The sequence below is a fragment of the Carcharhinus amblyrhynchos genome, chromosome 5 (assembly GCF_965287045.1).
Source record: "Carcharhinus amblyrhynchos chromosome 5, sCarAmb.v2.hapA, whole genome shotgun sequence".
NCBI classification, from domain to species: domain Eukaryota; kingdom Metazoa; phylum Chordata; class Chondrichthyes; order Carcharhiniformes; family Carcharhinidae; genus Carcharhinus; species Carcharhinus amblyrhynchos.
The window spans coordinates 204807-225000 of NC_137328.1; the positions used below are offsets into that span (position 1 = coordinate 204807).

Below are 20194 nucleotides of genomic sequence, written 5' to 3' on the forward strand. Positions count from 1 at the left end.
TGGGGATGTAAGTATATAACCTGTACCAGGAGGCAGTGCCATGGTGGACCCCAATGGGAGCCCTGCGGGGGAGGGGGGTTTCACTTATATATGGTGGCAGGCAGGAGCAAATATGGGAGATGGGAATGCCAGCGATGGCTGTTTGTAAAGTCGTGGCCCCCAATCTCAGTGCAGCGAGGCTTTGCTGCCATGCGGAGGCCTCACGCTTCCCCCCACTCCAACCAATCCCAGCCCCCCCTCCCCCACCGCCATGACAGTGTGAAACAGTTCCAGTTATCGTGACAGAATGTGGCAAAATCTCGAGAGAAACCCAGCATGCTTCCTGCTGGAACCAACACTGCCAATTCTTGGTAAGATAGAACATAGAACATAGAACATAGAACATTACAGCGCAGAACAGGCCCTTCGGCCCACGATGTTGCGCCGACCAGCTTTTAAAAAAAAACAACACTAACCCACTAATCTAAACCAATCCCATTTCGTCCATAAACCTATCCACAGATCTCTTAAACGCCCCCAAACTAGGCGCATTTACAACTGCAGCTGGCAGGGCATTCCAGTCCCTCACCACCCTCTGGGTAAAGAACCTACCCCTGACATCAGTCCTATAACTACCCCCCCTTAATTTAAAGCCGTGCCCCCTCGTGCTAGCTTTCTCCATCCTAGGAAAAAGGCTATCACTATCCACCCTGTCTAAACCTCTAATCATCTTATATGTTTCAATAAGGTCCCCTCTTAGCCGCCTTCTTTCCAACAAAAACAACCCCAAATCTTCAGTCTCTCCTCATAGGATTTCCCCTCCATACCAGGCAACATCCTGGTAAACCTCCTCTGCACCCTCTCCAAAGCCTCTACATCCTTCCTGTAATGTGGGGACCAGAACTGCACACAATACTCCAAGTGCGGCCGCACCAGAGTTGTGTACAGTTGCATCATGACACTGCGACTCCTAAATTCAATCCCCCTACCAATAAACGCCAAGACACCGTATGCCTTCTTAACAACCTTATCTACTTGATTCCCAACTTTCAGGGATCTATGTACACATACACCTAGATCCCTCTGCTCCTCCACACTATTCAAAGTCCTCCCGTTAGCCCTATACTCAACACATCTGTTATTCCTACCGAAATGAATTACCTCACACTTCTCCACATTAAACTCCATCCGCCACCTCGCGGCCCAGCTCTGCAACCTTTCTAAGTCACCCTGCAAACTATGACACCCTTCCTCACAATCTACCACACCTCCGACTTTGGTGTCATCAGCAAACTTACTAATCCACCCAACTATACCCTCATCCAGATCATTAATAAAAATTACAAACAGCAGTGGCCCCAAAACAGATCCCTGAGGCACACCACTCGTAACCGAACTCCATGACGAATATTTACCATCAACCACCACCCTCTGTCTCCTATCTGCTAGCCAATTCCTGATCCAATTACCTAAATCACCCCCAATCCCATACATCTGCATTTTCTGCAGAAGCCTACCATGGTGAACCTTATTTCGCTCTTGGCTCCAATCCAATCCTTCCCCAGCTGTCTATCTGAGCTCTAACTAGCTGAATCCATTGCAAGTCCAGTCAACAGATATTATTTATTCCAAGCATTCAGGAAGATAATTTTCCAGCAATGCTTACATTTGTTTTGTGATCTTTGAGATTTGTGTTGTCCTCGTACAAGTCTACATGTAGAACCGTTCCCACTGCAGACTCCACAATTATCTTCCTTGGCATTGCTTCGCAGCTGGTGGTCACAGCCAACAACCTGCCAAGAGCAATATTGTGTAGGGAAGTGTTAGTACGCTTTGATATGTTCCATCTGCACTGCAAAATACAGTCACATTTACAGTTACATTAACCAACATGACATCCCAGCAACATGTGCACATTCTAGACTAATGGCTAGGCATTCCCCCAAATGGATAAACTAATTAACTTTATGGTGCATAAATGTGGGAAAATGTGAACTTATCCACTTTGGCAGGAAGAATAAAAAGCAGCATATTATTTAAATGGACAGACTAAAGAGGAAGCTGAGTGTCCATGTACATAGATCACAAAATGTCAGCACTCAGGTACAACAAGGAACCAAAAAGACAAATGCAATGTTGGCCTTTATTACAAATGTTATGAAGTATAAACGTAGAAAGGTCTTGCTACAACTGCACAGGCCATTGGTGAGACTAGATCTGGAATACTGTCTGCAGTTTTGGTCATCCTATACTTCAGGAAGGGTATATTTGCATTGGAGGGAAGGTAAAGAAAGTTCACTATTTGATTACTGGGATGGGGAAAGGTTGAATAGGTTGGGCAGCACTCATTGGAGTTTAGAAGAATGAGAGTTCATCTTACTGAAACACTTAAGATTCTGAAAGGGCTTGACAGATGTTGAGAAGAGGTTATTCCTCATAGGGGAATCTGGAATTAGAGGCACAGATTTAAAATAATGTGCCTCCCATTTGCAGCAGAATTGCAGAGAAATGTCCCCTCTCAGAGGGTCACTGGTCTGTGGAATTCTCTTCCCCAGACAGCAGGGGCGGGTCTTTGAATATATTCAAGGCTGAATTAGGCCGATTTCTGGTTGACATGGGAGTCAAGGATTAGGGGAGACAGGCTGCAGTGCAGAAAAGAGGCAAAATTTGGTTTTGTGAAGGATAGGTCATGCCTCACAAACCTTATTGAGTTCTTTGAAAAGGTGACCAAAGCAGTGGATGAGGGTAAAGCAATTGATGTGGTGTACATGGATTTCAGTAAAGCGTTTGATAACGTTTCCCACGGTGAGCTATTGCAGAAGATATGGAGACATGGGATTGAGGGTGATTTAGCGGTTTGGATCAGAAATTGGCTAGCTGTAAGAAGACAGAGGGTGGTGGTTGTTGGGGAATGTTCATCCTGGAGTTCAGTTACTAGTGGTGTACTGCAAGGATCTGTTTTGGGGCCACTGTTATTTGTCATTTTTATAAATGACCTGGATGAGGGCGTAGAAGGATGGGTTAGTAAATTTGCGGATGACACTAAAGTCGGTGGAGTTGTGGACAGTGTGGAAGGATGTTGCAGATTACAGAGGGACATAGATAAGCTGCAGAGCTGGGCTGAGAGGTGGCAAATGGAGCTTAATGCAGAAAAATGTGAAGTGATTCCCTTTGGAAGGAGTAACAGGAATACAGAGTACTGGGCTAATGGTAAGATACTTGGTAATGTGGATGAGCAGAGAGATCTCGGTGTACATGTACATAGATCCCTGAAAGTTGGCACCCAGGTTGATAGGGTTGTTAAGAAGGTGTACGGTGTGTTAGCTTTTATTGGTAGAGGGATTGAATTTCGGAGCCGTGAGGTCATGTTGCAGCTGTACAAAACTCTGGTGCTGCCGCACTTGGAGTATTGCGTACAGTTCTGGTTGCCGCATTATAGGAAGGATGTGGAGGCATTGGAAAGGGTGCAGAGGAGGTTTACCAGGATGTTGCCTGGTATGGTGGGAAGGTCTTAAGAGGGAAGGCTGAGGGACTTGAGGCTGTTTTCATTAGAGAGAAGATGGTTAAGAGGTGACTTAATTGAGGCACACAAGATGATCAGAGGATTAGATAGGGTGGACAGTGAGAGCCTTTTTCCTTGGATGGAGATGGCTAGCACGAGGGGACATAGCTTTAAATTGAGGGGTGATAGATATAGGACAGATGTCAGAGGTAGGTTCTTTACTCAGTGAGTAGTCAGGGCGTGGAATGCCCTGCCTGCAACAGTAGTGGATTCGCCAACATTAAGGGCATTTAAATATTCATTGGATAAACATATGGATGATATTGGAATAGTGTAGGTTAGATGGGCTTTAGATTCACAAGTCAGTGCAACATCGAGGGCCGAAGGGCCTGTACTGCGCTGGAATCTTCTATGTTCAATGTTCTAATATGACCAGCCTTGATCTTATTGAATGGGAAGCAGGCTCAATGGGCCAAATGGCCAACTCCAGCTCCAATTATTTATGTCATGTACATGACAGGAAAATAATTAGTAACCAGGAGCACTTTAATTACATGGCATTGGGAATAAATAATGAGCTAGGCAGTTATTAGTAAAAGTGAGAGTGTAAGAATCCAATGGATATGGACATTAACTCAGTGCCTGAACTCAATACCAGGATTTTGGGGTAAATTAGTCAATTGCCCTTTTCTAATCAAAGCATTCTCATTTTTACTTCTAAATTTCTTTAAATGATGTCAACAAAAACTGTGGAAGGATTGGAAAGTAAGTGAATGTTCAGAGGACACAGTGAGGGAGGGCAGGGGACAGAGGAAGAGAACAGGAGCGGGGAATGGACCAATAGGGTCCATCAAAGAACAAAGGACATTAAAGATTGTAAGGAAATTTGTACTCAATATGTAAGCATGTTAGTACTTAGAGAAGTTGTACTGAACAATTGTACCTAAACTGGGTATGAAATATGGAATCACGGATAGTATTAGAGTGTCTTCCTTGAAGTAGAATTGGGATGGGTAATCAAGTATAGTTGATAAGTAAGTAACCTAACATAATCAAGTGTAGCAAATGTGATCAGAGCGGGAGACCCAGAGAAGTAGTATAGCAGTTATTTATTAGCAAACGCAAACAGCAGTTACTTGGGGAGACAATGGGTACTATACAGCTGTCCAGCTTAATATATGATCGTAACAAGCAAGAAAGAATAAAGTGAGCATGTTTTTCTTCACATTCGGCCTAAGTCAGCTAAACCACTATTGTTGTACAAGCAGAGTCGTAAAGATAAGGGCAAAGGATGTAACTACCATGGTTTCGAGAGGAAAAGAGACGTAACAATGGGTGACCAATCTCATGCAAGGTAAATAAGGGGTCAGTACAGAAACAATGGTGGCTAAACGAGGTCGCATTGTAAAGACAAGATAAGAATCTTGAGATATGGAGCTGAAATGTGCATAAAAAGACTGTAAGCCGAGGGCTCTGTGGAATGCTCCGGACCTCCCGGCTTTATTTCTCTTGTACTGGAAATAAAGTCTATTGCTTGGAGGATTACAACTCAGACTCTCTGTTTCAATCGGGTTAAATAAGTTGTCGTCTTGGGGAACCACGACAAAATTGGCGCTGCGAGCAGGGTGTTGTGGGAAATCGCCCAGAAAATAGCATCTGGAAGGAGCAGCGGAGACGGTGGTCCGACTGGGGCTGGACATCCCAAAGCCAGCATTCTGACAGCAAGGTAAGCAGACTTATATTGCATGTAAATCCTTGTTGTAGGAAAAAGGGATCTCGAGGCCCAGCGCACCCGGCTCTCTGCTGGTCCTGGATCTCCCCAACCCAAAGAACATCCTGCAAAGGTAAAACTAAATTGGGGAAAAATACTTTGAGAGACTGAGTCTGATCTGAAGGGTAGAGTTTTGCATGCAAAGCGCGCTGCGAATACTGTGTTGTCTGTGAATGGGTAAAAAGTGCGACGCAAAAAGAACCGAACGCTAATCGATGCAACTAGGTTAAGTCAAGCGGTTTGGAGCGGGATTCCAGGTTACGACTTGCCCAAGGAGAGTAAGTGTAGGAAGGCCTGCCAGTCCAAACCTACCCAGGACCTCGGGGAAAAGACGTCAACCGAGAGGGAGAGAGGTCTGTGAGAGATTGCTCTCTTACCTAATACGGTAGTTAGAAGAGGGGAGAAGGCGAGCGATTGGAGTAAAGGGAGTGAAAGACAGATAGATTTGAGACAGCAGCTTGGAGAATAAAGATAAAAGGGAGACTCGGAACACAATTAGGGTGATAACTAACAACTTGGAGAAACTACGCTGACAAAACCACCTAGTGGCGAAGTCGGTACATTCAGTTAAAAGGGAAGGCCAGTCAGGGGACTGAAAGGGAAAAAACAAAAACGGAAGCGACACTGGATTGGGAAAAGATCACACATATAACTAACTTAGAAGAGGTAAAAAGTGAGTGGCCATATGTAAATTGGGAAGGAATAGCAGGTAGGAATTGGATAGACAAAATAAAATTGGAAACCTTAGAAAAACTAGTAAAGGGATCTGATCGGTATAGGGTATTTATACATATAGATGAGCAGGTGAAAACCTACTATCCTCTAGCCCGGGAAAGAAAGATAGTGCCAGGACAGGGGGCTACGGGGAAGTGGATATCGGAACCCCGGTTAGAGTTACAAATACTGGCAGGGGAGTCGCAAGGGATAAGTGAACGGGGGACCGAGCCTGGAAAAACAGTACACCGAGTGATAATAACTATAATACCAAACTCTGACGAATTAAGCAATAAAGATCACGGCAGCGAGACGAGAGTACAAATAATGGCAAGCAAAGCTAAAACACCAGTGGAAATACTAGGGGACAAGTTCCCAGCCCTCAGAGGGGATATAGCCCATATCTCTAAAAAATGGGCTAAAAGAACAAGTAAGACAAACACACAGTGGCCGGAGGAAGGCACATGGTGAATAGAGAGGTGTGAGGATCAGAAGGGAATGATAAAGAACTATAAAATCAAGGATAGATCGAGCAAAAGAAGGGAGAAGCGAGAAAAGGAGTTAGAGATATTGGCGTTGTTCGAAGAAGAAGGGAGAGAGAGAAGAAGAGCATGGGGGGGGGGTAGGATGCTAATGCCAGTCCAGACTCAGGAGAAGAAGGAACTGGAGGACCCAAACGTAGCCCCACCCCCATACCTGGAAGGGTCAAATCCTGTAGGACTGTACCCAGTTATATCAGGTACAATGAATTTTGAGGGAGAGTTTGACGTAAAGCAAATGACAAAGGAACAGTGGGCACAGGAGGAGGAAGAAAGGAGACAAGGTATTGAGGAAGAGACTAAGAGGATGGAAGAAAACCTGGATGGGTTAATTCAAAGGAGGAGGCAGTTAGAGGCAGAAGTAAACGCGGTAGAACCTCTTGAATGGGCAAAAAAGATAACAGAAGGAGAAGGAGACAAGAGGCACGAAAGAGAAGGGACTGGGGCCAGGAAAGAATGCGAGCAGAAAATGGGAGAGGATCTCCACGAATGTGAAAGTGAGATACCACAAGAAAAGATAGAAGGAAAGAGAGTCCGAGGGAGGAAAGAGGAAAAAGAGACAGAAAGCAGCACAGAGGAAAAATGCTGGGAAGTACAAAGAGGGGGTGACAGACAAAAGTTTGGGAGAGCATGGACATGGAAGCACCCAGAGAGAGAAAGAATAGAGGAAGGGATGGAAGGAGGGACAGAAGAAAGTAGTGAAGAGGAGGAGAGACAGTCAGTGTTAGGGGGACGAAGAAAATCAATGCGGAAAAGACACCAACCTGTAAAATATCCAGCAGTGGATCAAAGAGAGAAAGGGGTGTTCCCGGTGATTCTGAAGGGTGGCAGACTGCAGTATATCCCTTGGTCAGGTCAGGATTTGCCTTATTTAATTAACGAATTACCCAATATTTTGGACGGAGCTGGAAGGTGGATTGGACAGCTGGAGGCTGGAATGATGGGAAAGAGGATGGCGCTGGGTGACATCAAAGCTCTCCTGACAAAAGTGCTGGGAATGGACCAAATGGTGGTGAAGTAATGAGACGTGCTGGCATCCCGACCGCAGCCTATGACCCGGATGTGGATGGAACACTAATGGATCCATACCGCCACGACATTTGGCAAGCACTAAGGGATATGTACCCCAATCGGATGGATATAAAAACTCTGAGAGGGGAACCGTTGGGTGAGGAAGAGAATGCGGCCGTGTACATAGAAAACCAGTTAAGAAGGTGGAAAAGGGACACGGAGAGGGACATTCTAACAGATCCACTAACCAACTCCCTGTTCCGAGCCGCAATCCTAGCAGGCCTGCCGACTTCAGCTAAGGCAAGACTGGAAGAAGTGGTGGGCCTGGATTCAAAAAACTACCGAGAGTTTGTGGATTATGTTGCCCATGCAGTGGAGAGACACCGCAGGGAGGAAAAAAGTGCAGACAAACAGTTGAAGGAGATACAACGCAAACTCCTGCAAGCCCAGCTGGAAGAAATTAAAAGTAAGGAAAAGCTGAAAGTGAAAGAAGACCCCACATTCAAGAAAATAGCACCGATGGTGGTGAACCAAAAGACAGAGGAAATACCTGCACCGATGCTAGGGAGGAACGGAGATGGAGGCCAGCCCATCATAACCTACAACATTTCTGCCTTCCCGCTGTCCATGAACCCAGGAGGCTATGGCTTAAATTATCAAAACTCTTATGCTCCACAAAATCAGACTGACTGGAATAGAAATGGGAAAGGACAAGGAGGTGGTAGGCCACCCTATCAGAATCAGAGAGGACAGGGACAGGGAAATCAGCAGCTTCTAAGGCAGGGACTGCCGCCTGGCCCTCCAGGCGTATGCTGGGGGTGCGGGGAAGCAGGACATATAAAAAGAAACTGCCCACAGAACTCTTACAGGCAGGGAGAAAACCAGCAGCAGATAGGCCAGCAAATGGCGCAAATGCCGTTGAATAACACCCCTGTGCTGCAGGGACCTGTGAATTTTCAGAGCTCCCTATAGGGGGGCCCAGAGAACCCTGAAGTGGTAGGACAGTACGTACAAATAACAGATACAGCAGATCAGGAACCCATAATTAGTGTTAGAGTAGGAGGGGTTGAGGTCCCCATGATGATAGACACCGGCGCCACGTGTACGTGCATACAAACAAAATATGTGAATCACCTACCATTATCAAACCAGTTTGTGAAAACTGTGGGGTTCTCGGGGAAAGTAACGTTAACTCAGATGACAACGCCGGTACCTGTCACCATTGGAAAAAAACTACTCATGTACCTATATTAGTGTGTGATAGAACGCCATTAAATTTATTAGGAAGAGATGCAATCCTAGGTTTAGGACTAAAATTAGAATGTACAGAACAAGGAATCGATTTGATGGGAGTGTATTTACTTGGAGTACCAGGAAAGGAGGGGTGTGTGTTATGTTTGGGGACCAGTGTTGCACATTTATCCCTAATAACACTGACCCAGAGGGGTCATTCACACAGGCCATGAATAAGCTGAAAAATCTCAGGAGAGAAGTGAAGGAGAACGCTGGGTTCGGGCATGGGGTATGGAATTGGCTGGACAATATGTTAGGAAGATGGGGGGCCTGGTTTGCTAAAGCTGGAGTTGTGGCAGCCATGACAATAACCATCCTGGGATTAATATTTTGCTGTTTTTTACCTGTCTTGAGATCCCTCCTTGCCAGATTGGCAGTGCGACAAATGGTGACACAAGTGACAAGCAACCCACGTTTGGGAGGGACAACTAAGGAATGGGGAAACATTGAACTGCCCCCGCTGGATGAATTCACAATGACCCTGGTCGAAATTGAAACCTGTCAGTTTGCGAAATAGCTGCACTAGTGGAGGATCGTTCTACAACCTCACCGATGCCTACGGAGACCAAGAGACTTAGTCTGTACACAGGAATCAGTCTTTTTCCCTTCCCTAGACAAGGGTGGGAAGGTTTTTGGCTGATGACTGTTAGGGGCAGGCAATCTGGGGGAGCAACCTAAAAATCAGGACTTTTGCTAGACAAGCCATGATAAGACTAGAATGGGGACATTGATCCCTGGCCAAAGTACTTGGCTCCCCCACGTTGCCTACAAGTGTGATTAAATATGTGCATGTGAACGGGGTCAAACAAGGGGGACTATCTGCGCTGGCCTTGGTAATTGGGATGAGACTAGGGGATAGTCTCAAAGGGGGGATATGTAAGGAAATTTGTACTCAATATGTAAGCATGTTAGTACTTAGAGAATTTGTACTGAACAATTGTACCTAAACTGGGTATGAAATATGGAATCACGGATAGTATTAGAGTGTCTTCCTTGAAGTAGAATTGGGATGGGTAATCAAGTATAGTTGATAAGTAAGTAACCTAACATAATCAAGTGTAGCAAATGTGATCAGAGCGGGAGACCCAGAGAAGTAGTATAGCAGTTACTTATTAGCAAACGCAAACAGCAGTTACTTGGGGAGACAATGGGTACTATACAGCTGTCCAGCTTAATATATGATCGTAACAAGCAAGAAAGAATAAAGTGAGCATGTTTTTCTTCACATTCGGCCTAAGTCAGCTAAACCACTATTGTTGTACAAGCAGAGTCGTAAAGATAAGGGCAAAGGATGTAACCACCATGGTTTCGAGAGGAAAAGAGACGTAACAATGGGTGACCAATCTCATGCAAGGTAAATAAGGGGTCAGTACAGAAACAATGGTGGCTAAACGAGGTCGCATTGTAAAGACAAGATAAGAATCTTGAGATATGGAGCTGAAATGTGCATAAAAAGACTGTAAGCCGAGGGCTCTGTGGAGTGTTCCGGACCTCCCGGCTTTATTTCTCTTGTACTGGAAAATAAAGTCTACTGCTTGGAGGATTACAACTCAGACTCTCTGTTTCAATCGGGTTAAATAAGTTGTCGTCTTGGGGAACCACGACAAGATATAATCAGTTAGATTGAAAATTGAATCAAAATCTCAATCAGACAGTAACTCAAACTATTAACTCTATTATTAGATTTGAATTGGATTTAAGGATTGCAATATCTTCATATTTTAAGGGAATGGGGAGGGAATATGGTAATTATTGAAAAATCTAAAAATGATAGTAAAAATCAGAAATGGATCGCAGAAACTTTGGAATATACTGGGTACCTTCCCAGCTTCATATATTGGGAATGATGTACTAATAATCAGAACGGAATATTTCCATGCAACATGTCACACATTCATTGTGTCATCGATCCATCGAGCCTGCAACGACAACAATCCCACCCAGGTCCTATCCCCATAACCCCACATATTTATCTTGCTAGCTCCCCTGACACTAAGGATCAATTCAGCATGGCCAATCCACCTAATCTGCACATCTTTCAGATTGTAGGAGGAAACTGGGGCACCCAGAGGAAACCCAAGCATGCACAGGAAAAACATGCAAGCTCCACATAGATATTCACCCGAGGTCTGTGCATGTGGATGATATCAAGAGTTATGTGATTTTGTGGGTGTATCTGTGAGTGAATAGGTGGGTCTCTATCTGAGAAGCTGAGTGGATCCTGGAAGATGACAAAATCAAATAATTGAGTTCACAACATTTTATTAAATACTATGAACAATTATTCATCATAATCCTATTGGCAGTACAGTGCGCTAATTACTTACTTGGCAGTTTCCACTGATGCACATGTGCAGAGTTTCTGTGTAACACCGTGTACCATCGAGTACTTTAGGTGCTAGTTCCACAACTAACGCTGTACCCTTTGCCAGACACTTGAGTGCGCAGGGCTTGTCAGGGTCATTATAAATAGGGAGCCATTCATAGTACTGCCCTTGGTACTTGACATCATTGTGAGCAGAACATTGCTGAGCACGGAAATCACCAGCTTCAGGTGGGCAGTCCTAGGGAGAAGGAGAAATGAAAAGTAAAGGGACTAATTTGGATTAAGCTATGAAATTTAATTTTACTGCAAAGTGATCAACTGACAGAAAACCAGGAAGAGAATAATTCTGAATGTGATGATTTAATCTCTTAACTGAACTCTGTGCGTGTAACTACAAATTGGATTAACTGACAGAAATCATAAACATCATTGAACTCTTTAAAGTAGATGGAGAAATTCTTTATAAATGGCTATACAAGTATCATTTGCTATTAGCAATGTGAATTACTGCCTGCATTATCTGCTGGTTATTTTCACGAGAAATTAAAATAAAGTTTTTTCACAACATATAATTTCTGCACAAAGAGCAGAATGTTGTTGAGGTGGACAAATAAATTCCTGCAGTAACTGAAGTGGGATCTGATTACAGACGTGATGGATCTAACTGATGGAAGAAGATGTTAATTGTCACCTACACACTGTTAGAATCATAGAATCCCTACAGGGCAGAAAGTGACCATTCGGCCCATCGAGACAGCATTGCCAATAATCCCACCCAGGCCCTATCCCTGTAACCCCACATATTTACCCTGCTAATCCCCCTGAAACTAAGGGGCAATTTAGCATGGCCAATCAACATAACCCACACATCTTTGGAGAGTGGGAGGAAACCAGAGCACTCGGAGGAAACTCATGCAGACACGGGGAGAATGTGCAAACTCCACACAGACAGTGACCTGAGGCAGGAATTAAAGTCGGGTCCTTGGCGCTGTGAGGCAGCAATGTTAATGCTGTGTCACCAAGAATGATTATTTTGTTAATTAGTTTGCACTATTTCCAAGCACAGAAATGGGATTACCTTCTATTTCTAGCCAAGAGATGGATCAGTAAATGGTTGGTGAATGTCAGTAATGTTTCCTTTAGCCGTCACTGGAGCTGGTGGATATATGACCATAGTCTTGTGTAGCTGAGTTACTGCACCAGCAGATATTGTTACTACAAACATCTGGCAAATCCTGACACCAATGCCAAGGAGTGAATGTAGCCTGACCCGCTGTGACATTATACAGAATACCCTCGGTAATAAAGATACAGACCACCGCAGAGCGAGGTGACAGAAAGCACAGGTGACCCCATTCACCAGGAATATGATCATGATTAAGAACATAAAGTAATTTTGGTCAGTGTGACTAAACAGTGAACTCATCATCTAGTCCACTGTTTATGCAGGTATGAATCTCATTCCAACTGAAGAGGCAAACTCAGCACATTTATATTAACAAATTAATGGTGATATGAAATATAAATACTCAGTACCGTGAAACCGAATAAATATGTAATCTGTGCACATCAAATTACATGGGTTTTAACATTTCATTTTACAATTCAAATGTTAAAGCAATTTCACAATATTGTGTAATGGCCACAGCTCAGTTTAATTTTATAACAATTCCATAAAATGGTCAATTCAGTTTCTGGCAAGAGTTTTACATTTGCATGATTGGTACTTGGCAACAATTGTGAATCCTGCTAAATTCATGGTTCAAGGTGTTTACTTTAAGTTGCCATGTTCCATTGGCATTTGGAAATAATTATTTTAATATCAACTATTACAGTAAATTCAATATGAGGATCACCATTTGAACCCTGCCAGTATCAAACGCTGATTAACTAGGAGCAGAAGTTTCTGCTGTGCTGAGGCTATGCAACGGCTGCAAGATAAAGGAGAACCAACTCCAGAACTTTTAAAATAGAAATCAGAGCTTCCATCTGGATTTAATGTAAATCAACAAGTCTTGTTGCCTTACAGCTATTTATATTTAAAGGGGTGGTGTCACTACATTGGGGAGTTCTCAGGAAGGTTTAGGCTCTGAAACAACCTGCTTTGAATATCCATGGCAGTGGTTACCATGGTGACCAAGGCGAAAAGACTGCATTCCAGAAGGCGCTACGCAAACTATTGCACTGCAACATTTGCAACTTTATAGGAAGAGAATTATTTTAGGGTGGCCCCCAGAAGATCATTGTGATGCCCAGATGTTTGGAGCTGATTTGTGGTTCTATTGCTGACCTCTGCCGCTCAGGCAGACAATGTTCTACATTCGGTCTCACTGGCCATGGGCTAAAAGAGAAACCATCTCAGATTTTACCAATCTGGCTACTGAGCTGTAAAATGTGGATTTATGCATTGAGAAAAGAGTGAATGCTGAGCCTCTGACGGCCGCTATGTTTGAAATTCCTCCAACCTGCATTACTCAGGGTGGCACAAAGGAATAGCCACTTTTCAATGGATCTACGCAGAAGTCTTATCCACCGGCCTCAACATAGGATTAGAGTAAAAATGAGGCAAACAATACAGCACAAAAGTGAAGACATAAGCTTCAGCATGTTAACGACCATCCTTGGGATGATTGCAAAGAAGCCTTGCTTATCTTCAATGAAGTAATTCCAGACAATGCAAATGTTGATGAAATATTGGAATCACAGGGGTTAGTAAATTAACTCTACATAGCAAACTCGAACTGAATATCTGAACCAACACGTTTGTTAGTTGCCAGGGATGTCCAAATTAGAATTATAGAATCCCTACAGTACAGGAGGAGGTCCATCGGGTCTGCACCAAACAACAACTCCACCCTGTTCCCTTAACCCCATATATTTAGCCTTCCATTCCCCCTGAAACTGGGGTTAATTTACCATGGCCAATCCACCTAACCTGCACATCTTTGGACTGTGGGAAGAAACCAGAGCACCTGGAGGAAACCCAAGCAGACACAGGGAGAATGTGCAAACCCTGCATGGACAGTGACCCAAGGCAGGAATCTGGGTCCCTGGCATTGTGAGGCAGCAGTGCTAACCACTGTGCCAATGTGTCACCCAAGGTCATGAGTGAACCATAAGAGAAGTATAGGAACAGCAGGAGGCCACTGAATCCCTCAAACCTGTTCCACCGTTCAGTGAAGTCATGGCTCTATTTTAAGCTCTATTCACCAACCTTAGCTAATGTCCCTTAATATATTTGGTTAACTAAAATCTATCAATCTTCAGTTTAAAATTAATAGATCTAGCAACTAATGTTTTTGTGGAGGGGGGCGCGGAGTTCTACATTTTCATTACCTACTCCAGAACGGCCTGGATCTGATTTAAGACTATACCCCCTTTCTTAGAAAAGGTACTTTATTTATTTGATTAATTAGAGTTACAATACATGAAACTAAGGCAACTGAATATTTAACTGTGCTCGTTACAATCCGCTGAGTGGTCAGTGCTGTGCAAACCTAATCCCGAAAGGGGAAACTTGACAAACAATCACAAATATTTCTATTTGCATTTTACCACGAGAGAATATGTGTACTGCTGTCAGGAGCCACAAATTTCAGTAACACATTTGGAGATTTTAGATATTAAATTAAACACTTATTAAGAAAATGAAACTTAAATACACAAGATCACATTTACAAAGTTAATATTATTCTAAAGGAGCAACAAAAGTTCGTGAATGTAGCCCAATCCATCACGCAAACCAGCCTCCCATCCGTTGACTCTGTTTACACTTCCCGCTGCCTCGGCAAAGCAGCCGGTATAATTAAGGACCCCACGCACCCTGCACATTCTCTCTTCCACCTTCTTCCGCCAGGAAAAAGATACAAAAGTCTGAGGTCACGTACCGACCGACTCAAGAACAGCTTCTTCCCTGCTGCTGTCAGACTTTTGAATGGGCCCACCTCGCACTAAGCTGATCTTTCTCTACACTCTAGCTATGACTGTAACACTACATTCTGCACTCTCTCATTTCCTTCTCTATGAATGGTATGTTTTGTCTGTATAGTGCACAAGAAACAATAGTTTTTACTGTATGTTACTACATGTGACAATAATAAATCAAATCAGATCAAATCAAATCATTATCCCACAAGATTCTTACTTGGTTAGACTCACAAATAAACACCCCTTTAGGCAACAGTCCTTACAGATATTTAATTGATAAAATTCCAGTAATACTACCAAAAGGCACGACGCACTGTGGCTGTAAGGGAGGTATTTCACAATGTTTCTCTCTCTCTCACTCGACTGTGGAAATCCAAGACTTTAACCAAAACCCTACTTTCTGAAACAAGCAGACACTTCTCTGGGGTGGCTGAAGGCTTCTCACTTCACTTTTTCAGTGTTCTGTCACAGCACAGAGCACTCTTGTCAGGATCCTATACAGTCGCTCAGTATCCGTGGCCCTACGCACATCAGGGACTGCAACGCAAAGTGCATGTATGCACACACATGCACGCACACACATGCACGCACACACAGACACACACAGGTACACACGCAAAAGTGGAATTCGTAGAAGGTTAAGATGGTGCAGGATGCGGAGATACTTTTATAGATTTCCGCTGCGTTAACATACCTATCTTGTCATCAAAGTTTTTCACTGCAGCATTTGAGAGGTTATTTGGTTTCTCTGCTTTGGCTAGGAACTGATTTAATCCAGGAGATGTCAACATTGTGGCTGCAGATAGACATTGTGTGGGGAAGTTTGTCCAAATCCAACAATACTGAATAAAGCTGAATTTATATTGCTGTAATTGCAGCCATAACAAAGGACTTTGGGTAGGCATAAAAAAGAAGTGTTGAAATAACTCATGACACCACAAAACAAACTAAAGGCCCAGCCTGCGAGAGGCTTCCAGAAGAATATCCCACACCATTGAGTTTTCAAAATCTGCTGTGTAAATCTGACCAAACACTGAAGATGAAGCTTGGTGAGGAATGATGCCAGCAGCGATGGATACAAGCCTGAAGAGTCAAAGAGCCAAAGGCCTCACCTCATTGAAGACTCATTTCCACTTGGGTTGGTTCTTCAAAATAAACTGTCCAATAGACTTTGCAGCTTCCAGAATACAAATCTCTTCAAGACATTCTCAAATGATCTTCCTAAAATGGAATTCTAATGGTGTACAGAATTTGGGTTTTGAGGCTCAGAAATCCTTACCCCTGAAATCTTTATGAAGTTAAAGGATTAATCTGAACAGCAGCATCTTAATTCCATGTGATTATGGTTCTGTTCTTCAGAGATCCACAAATGAGAAATTAGCCAAAGCTGAGGAACATCTTCAATGTGGGGATCCCAATTTGAATATATTTAAATATCGTTAACAGCTTTTGCCCCATACAGATTCCCCTCTTCCCCAATTAAATTGCTACTGACATTGGGGTGAGGACATTCTTGACCCAGCAGCTTCCAGCCAGTTTTTTACCCCTCCTGAGCCACAACGCGGAACAATGATATTCGCTTTATCAAAACCCATCACCATTTTCAACATCATCAAGTTTCCTGTAAACTTCTGTGTTCCAAGCTTCTTCAGATTGCCCTCTTCCCCGTTACCATTTTCTCAGTGGGTTCACTTTCCTGAGTTATTGTTTACTAATACCCTAAGCTTCCAATTCCAAACCTGGCTCTTTCCTCACTGCTGATGGAGTAATTATTTAGATCAGGAATTGCTGTATTTCTCCATTGTACTGTGAAGTAACTTTATTCTGAAGTCTAATTGGAGTTAAAGACACTTACCTGTCTGTACATCTTCCCTGGCATTTTTAGCTTGAGGATTTAGCTGAGTTCAGTTTAAAGAATGCACAGTTTGTGCACATATTTCAGTGACCTCTGCTCCTCACTCCAATGCCCCTGCCAATCATACTGGGAGATGGGTATAGGGTGTGGAGAAAGGGGCAGAGATCATGGAGATGAAAATACAAACTGGAGAAGCCAAAAATCACCCCCTGTTGTGAAAATCTCCCATGGGTCAGCAGCAGGAAGTGTTTATTTATAACAATCGTGCATTCCTCAACTCAAACATCAGGAAAGTAACAAGGAACAAAAGCTTCTTTTGTTCTTGGCATGTGGGTAATTGTGTCAAGGCAGCATTTACTGCACATTCTTAGTCTTCTGGAGAACATTGAGAATCATATCCAGTAGATTGGGACAGGAGTCACGTGTAGCTGAGTCACAGGTCAGTATTATAGAACATAGAACATAGAACACTACAGCACAAACAGGCCCTTCGGCCCACGAGTTGTGCCGATCACATCAACACCTATCTATAACCCCCAATCCCATAAAACCCCATATACTCATCCAGAAGTCTTTTAAAAGACCCCAGCGAGTTCGCCTCCACCACCACTGACGGCAGCCGATTCCACTCACTCACCACCCTCTGAGTGAAAAACTTACCCCTAACATCACTTCTGTACTTTCCTCCCGGCACCTTAAATCTGTGTCCTCTCGTAGCGACCATTTCAACCCGGGGAAATAGCCTCTGAGAATCCACCCTATCTATTCCTCTCAACATTTTATAAACTTCTATCAGGTCGCCTCTCAACCTTCATCTCTCCAGGGAGAAGAGTCCCAGCTCCCTCAACCTAACTTCATAAGGCATGCCTCCCAGTCCAGACAACATCCTTGTAAATCTCCTCTGTACCCTTTCAATAGCTTCTACGTCTTTCCTATAGTGAGGCGACCAGAACTGCGCACAGTACTCCAAATGAGGCCTGACAAGGGTCTTATAAAGTTGCAGCATTACCTCCCGATTCCTAAACTCAATCCCTCGATTAATGAAGGCCAGTACACCATACGCCTTCTTGACCACATCCTCCACCTGCGAGGCCGATTTAAGAGTCCTGTGGACCCGGACCCCAAGATCCTTCTGCTCTTCAACACTACTAAGACTCCTGCCCTTGATAGTGTACTCGTTCATCCCGTTGGTTCTGCCAAAATGGACGACTACGCATTTATCCGCGTTGAAGTCCATCTGCCACTTCTCCGCCCAGTCCTGCATCCTATTTATGTCCTGCTGCAACTTTTGACATCCTTCCAGACCATCCACAACACCACCGACCTTCGTGTCATCAGCGAACTTACTTACCCATCCCTCCACTTCCTCATCCAGGTCATTTATGAAAATGACAAACAGCAAGGGTCCTAGAACAGATCCCTGGGGCACTCCACTGGTGACTGACCTCCATTCAGAAAAAGGCCCATCCACAACCACTCTCTGTCTTCTGCAGGCAAGCCAGTTCTGGATCCACAAGGCCAAAGGCCCTTGGATCCCATGCCCTCTCACCTTCTCAAGAAGTCTTGCATGGGGGACCTTATCAAACGCCTTGCTGAAGTCCATGTACACCATGTCCACGGCACTTCCTTCGTCAATGTGTTCAGTCACATTATCGAAGAACTCAACTAGGCTCGTAAGGCACGACCTGCCCTTGACAAATCCATGCTGACTATTCCTGATCATGTCAAACCTCTCCAAATGGTCGTAAATCTTGTCCCTCAGAAGCCTTTCCATCAGCTTACCAACCACTGAGGTCAGACTCACCGGTCGGTAATTTCCCGGGCTATCTCTGTTCCCTTTCTTGAAAATAGGGACTACATCCGCAATCCTCCAATCTTCCGGAACCTCTCCCGTCTCCATTGACGACACAAAGATCATCGCCAGGGGCTCTGCAATCACTTCCCTCGCCTCCCACAGTATCCTGGGGTATATCCCATCTGGTCCCGGCGACTTATCAATCTTGATAGAATTCAAAAGTTCTAACACATCCTCCACCTTAATATCCACAAACTCAATCTTTTCCATCTGCTGCAAATCCATAGCAAAATCTCCCAGATCAGCTTCCACCGTGAATATTGAGGCAAAGTACTCATTAAGCACCTCTGCCATTTCTTCTGGTTCCACACAGACCTTTCCCCCTTCACCTTTTATAGGTCCTATCCCTTCTCTTCTCATCCTTTTACCTTTCACATATTTATAAAAGGCCTTGGGATTCTCCTTAATCTTACCCGCCAAGGTCTTCTCATGACCCCTTCTGGCTCTCCTAATTTCCCTTTTAAGCTCCTTTCTACAGTCTTTATACTCCTCAAGATCCTTAACCTCTCCTAGTTCCCTGAACCTTTTGTACACCTTCCCTTTCCTCCTGACTAGGTTCAACACAGCCTTCGTGCACCACGGTTCCCGCGACCTACCAAAACCCCCTTGTCTCATCGGAACGTTGTCATGCATAGCTCCAGACAAACATTCCTTGAATATCCGCCACCTTCCTTTGGTACTTTTCCCTAAGAATGCCTCCTTCCAGTTTATTTGTCCAAGTAACTTCCTGACTTCTTCGTATCTCCCCTTACTCCAGACAAACACCTTCCTAGCCTGCCTGATCCTATCTCGTTCCAATGCAATTGTGAAGGAGATAGAATTATGGTCACCATTCCCAAGATGTTCTCCTACTGAGAGATCCATCACCTGCCCTGGTTCATTCGCCAGTACCAGGTCAAGTACAGCCTCTCCCCTCGTAGGCTCATCCACGTACTGTGTCAGGAAACCTTCCTGAACACACCTAACAAACTCCTCCCCATCCAAACCCCTTACCTTAGGGATATTCCAGTCGATGTTTGGGAAATTGAAGTCTCCCATCACAACAACTCTGTTATTAATACATTTGTCCAGAATCTGTTTCCCTATCTGCACCTCAACTTCCCTGTCACTATTGGGTGGCCTATAGAATACACCCAGCAAAGTTTTTGACCCTTTGCTGTTCGTAACTTCCACCCACAGAGACTCTGTAGATAGTCCCTCCATGGCATCCTCTTTCTCTGCAGCCATGACACTGTCCCTGATCAACAGTGCCACTCCACCACCTCTTCTGCCATCCTCCCTGTCCTTCTTGAAGCATCTGAAACCTGGCACCTGAAGTACCCAGTCCTGTTCCTGAGACATCCAAGTCTCCGTAATGGCCACCACATCACAATCCCAAGCAGCAATCCACACCCTAAGCTCACCTACCTTATTCACTACACT

At 44.2% G+C, this 20194-nt stretch overlaps 1 protein-coding gene across 1 annotated transcript in view; it reads right to left on the bottom strand.

Moving 5' to 3' along the window:
• Positions 1-20194, bottom strand: part of LOC145342826 (ADAMTS-like protein 1) — a 451251-nt gene that overhangs the window by 195257 nt on the left and 235800 nt on the right. Inside the window, exons 5-6 of the mRNA XM_080188292.1 lie at positions 11137-11373; positions 1646-1772 (exon numbers count right to left, since the gene is read on the bottom strand). Coding sequence (XP_080044418.1) covers positions 1646-1772; positions 11137-11373 — 364 coding nt within the window. The remainder of the gene's footprint in view (positions 1-1645; positions 1773-11136; positions 11374-20194) is intronic.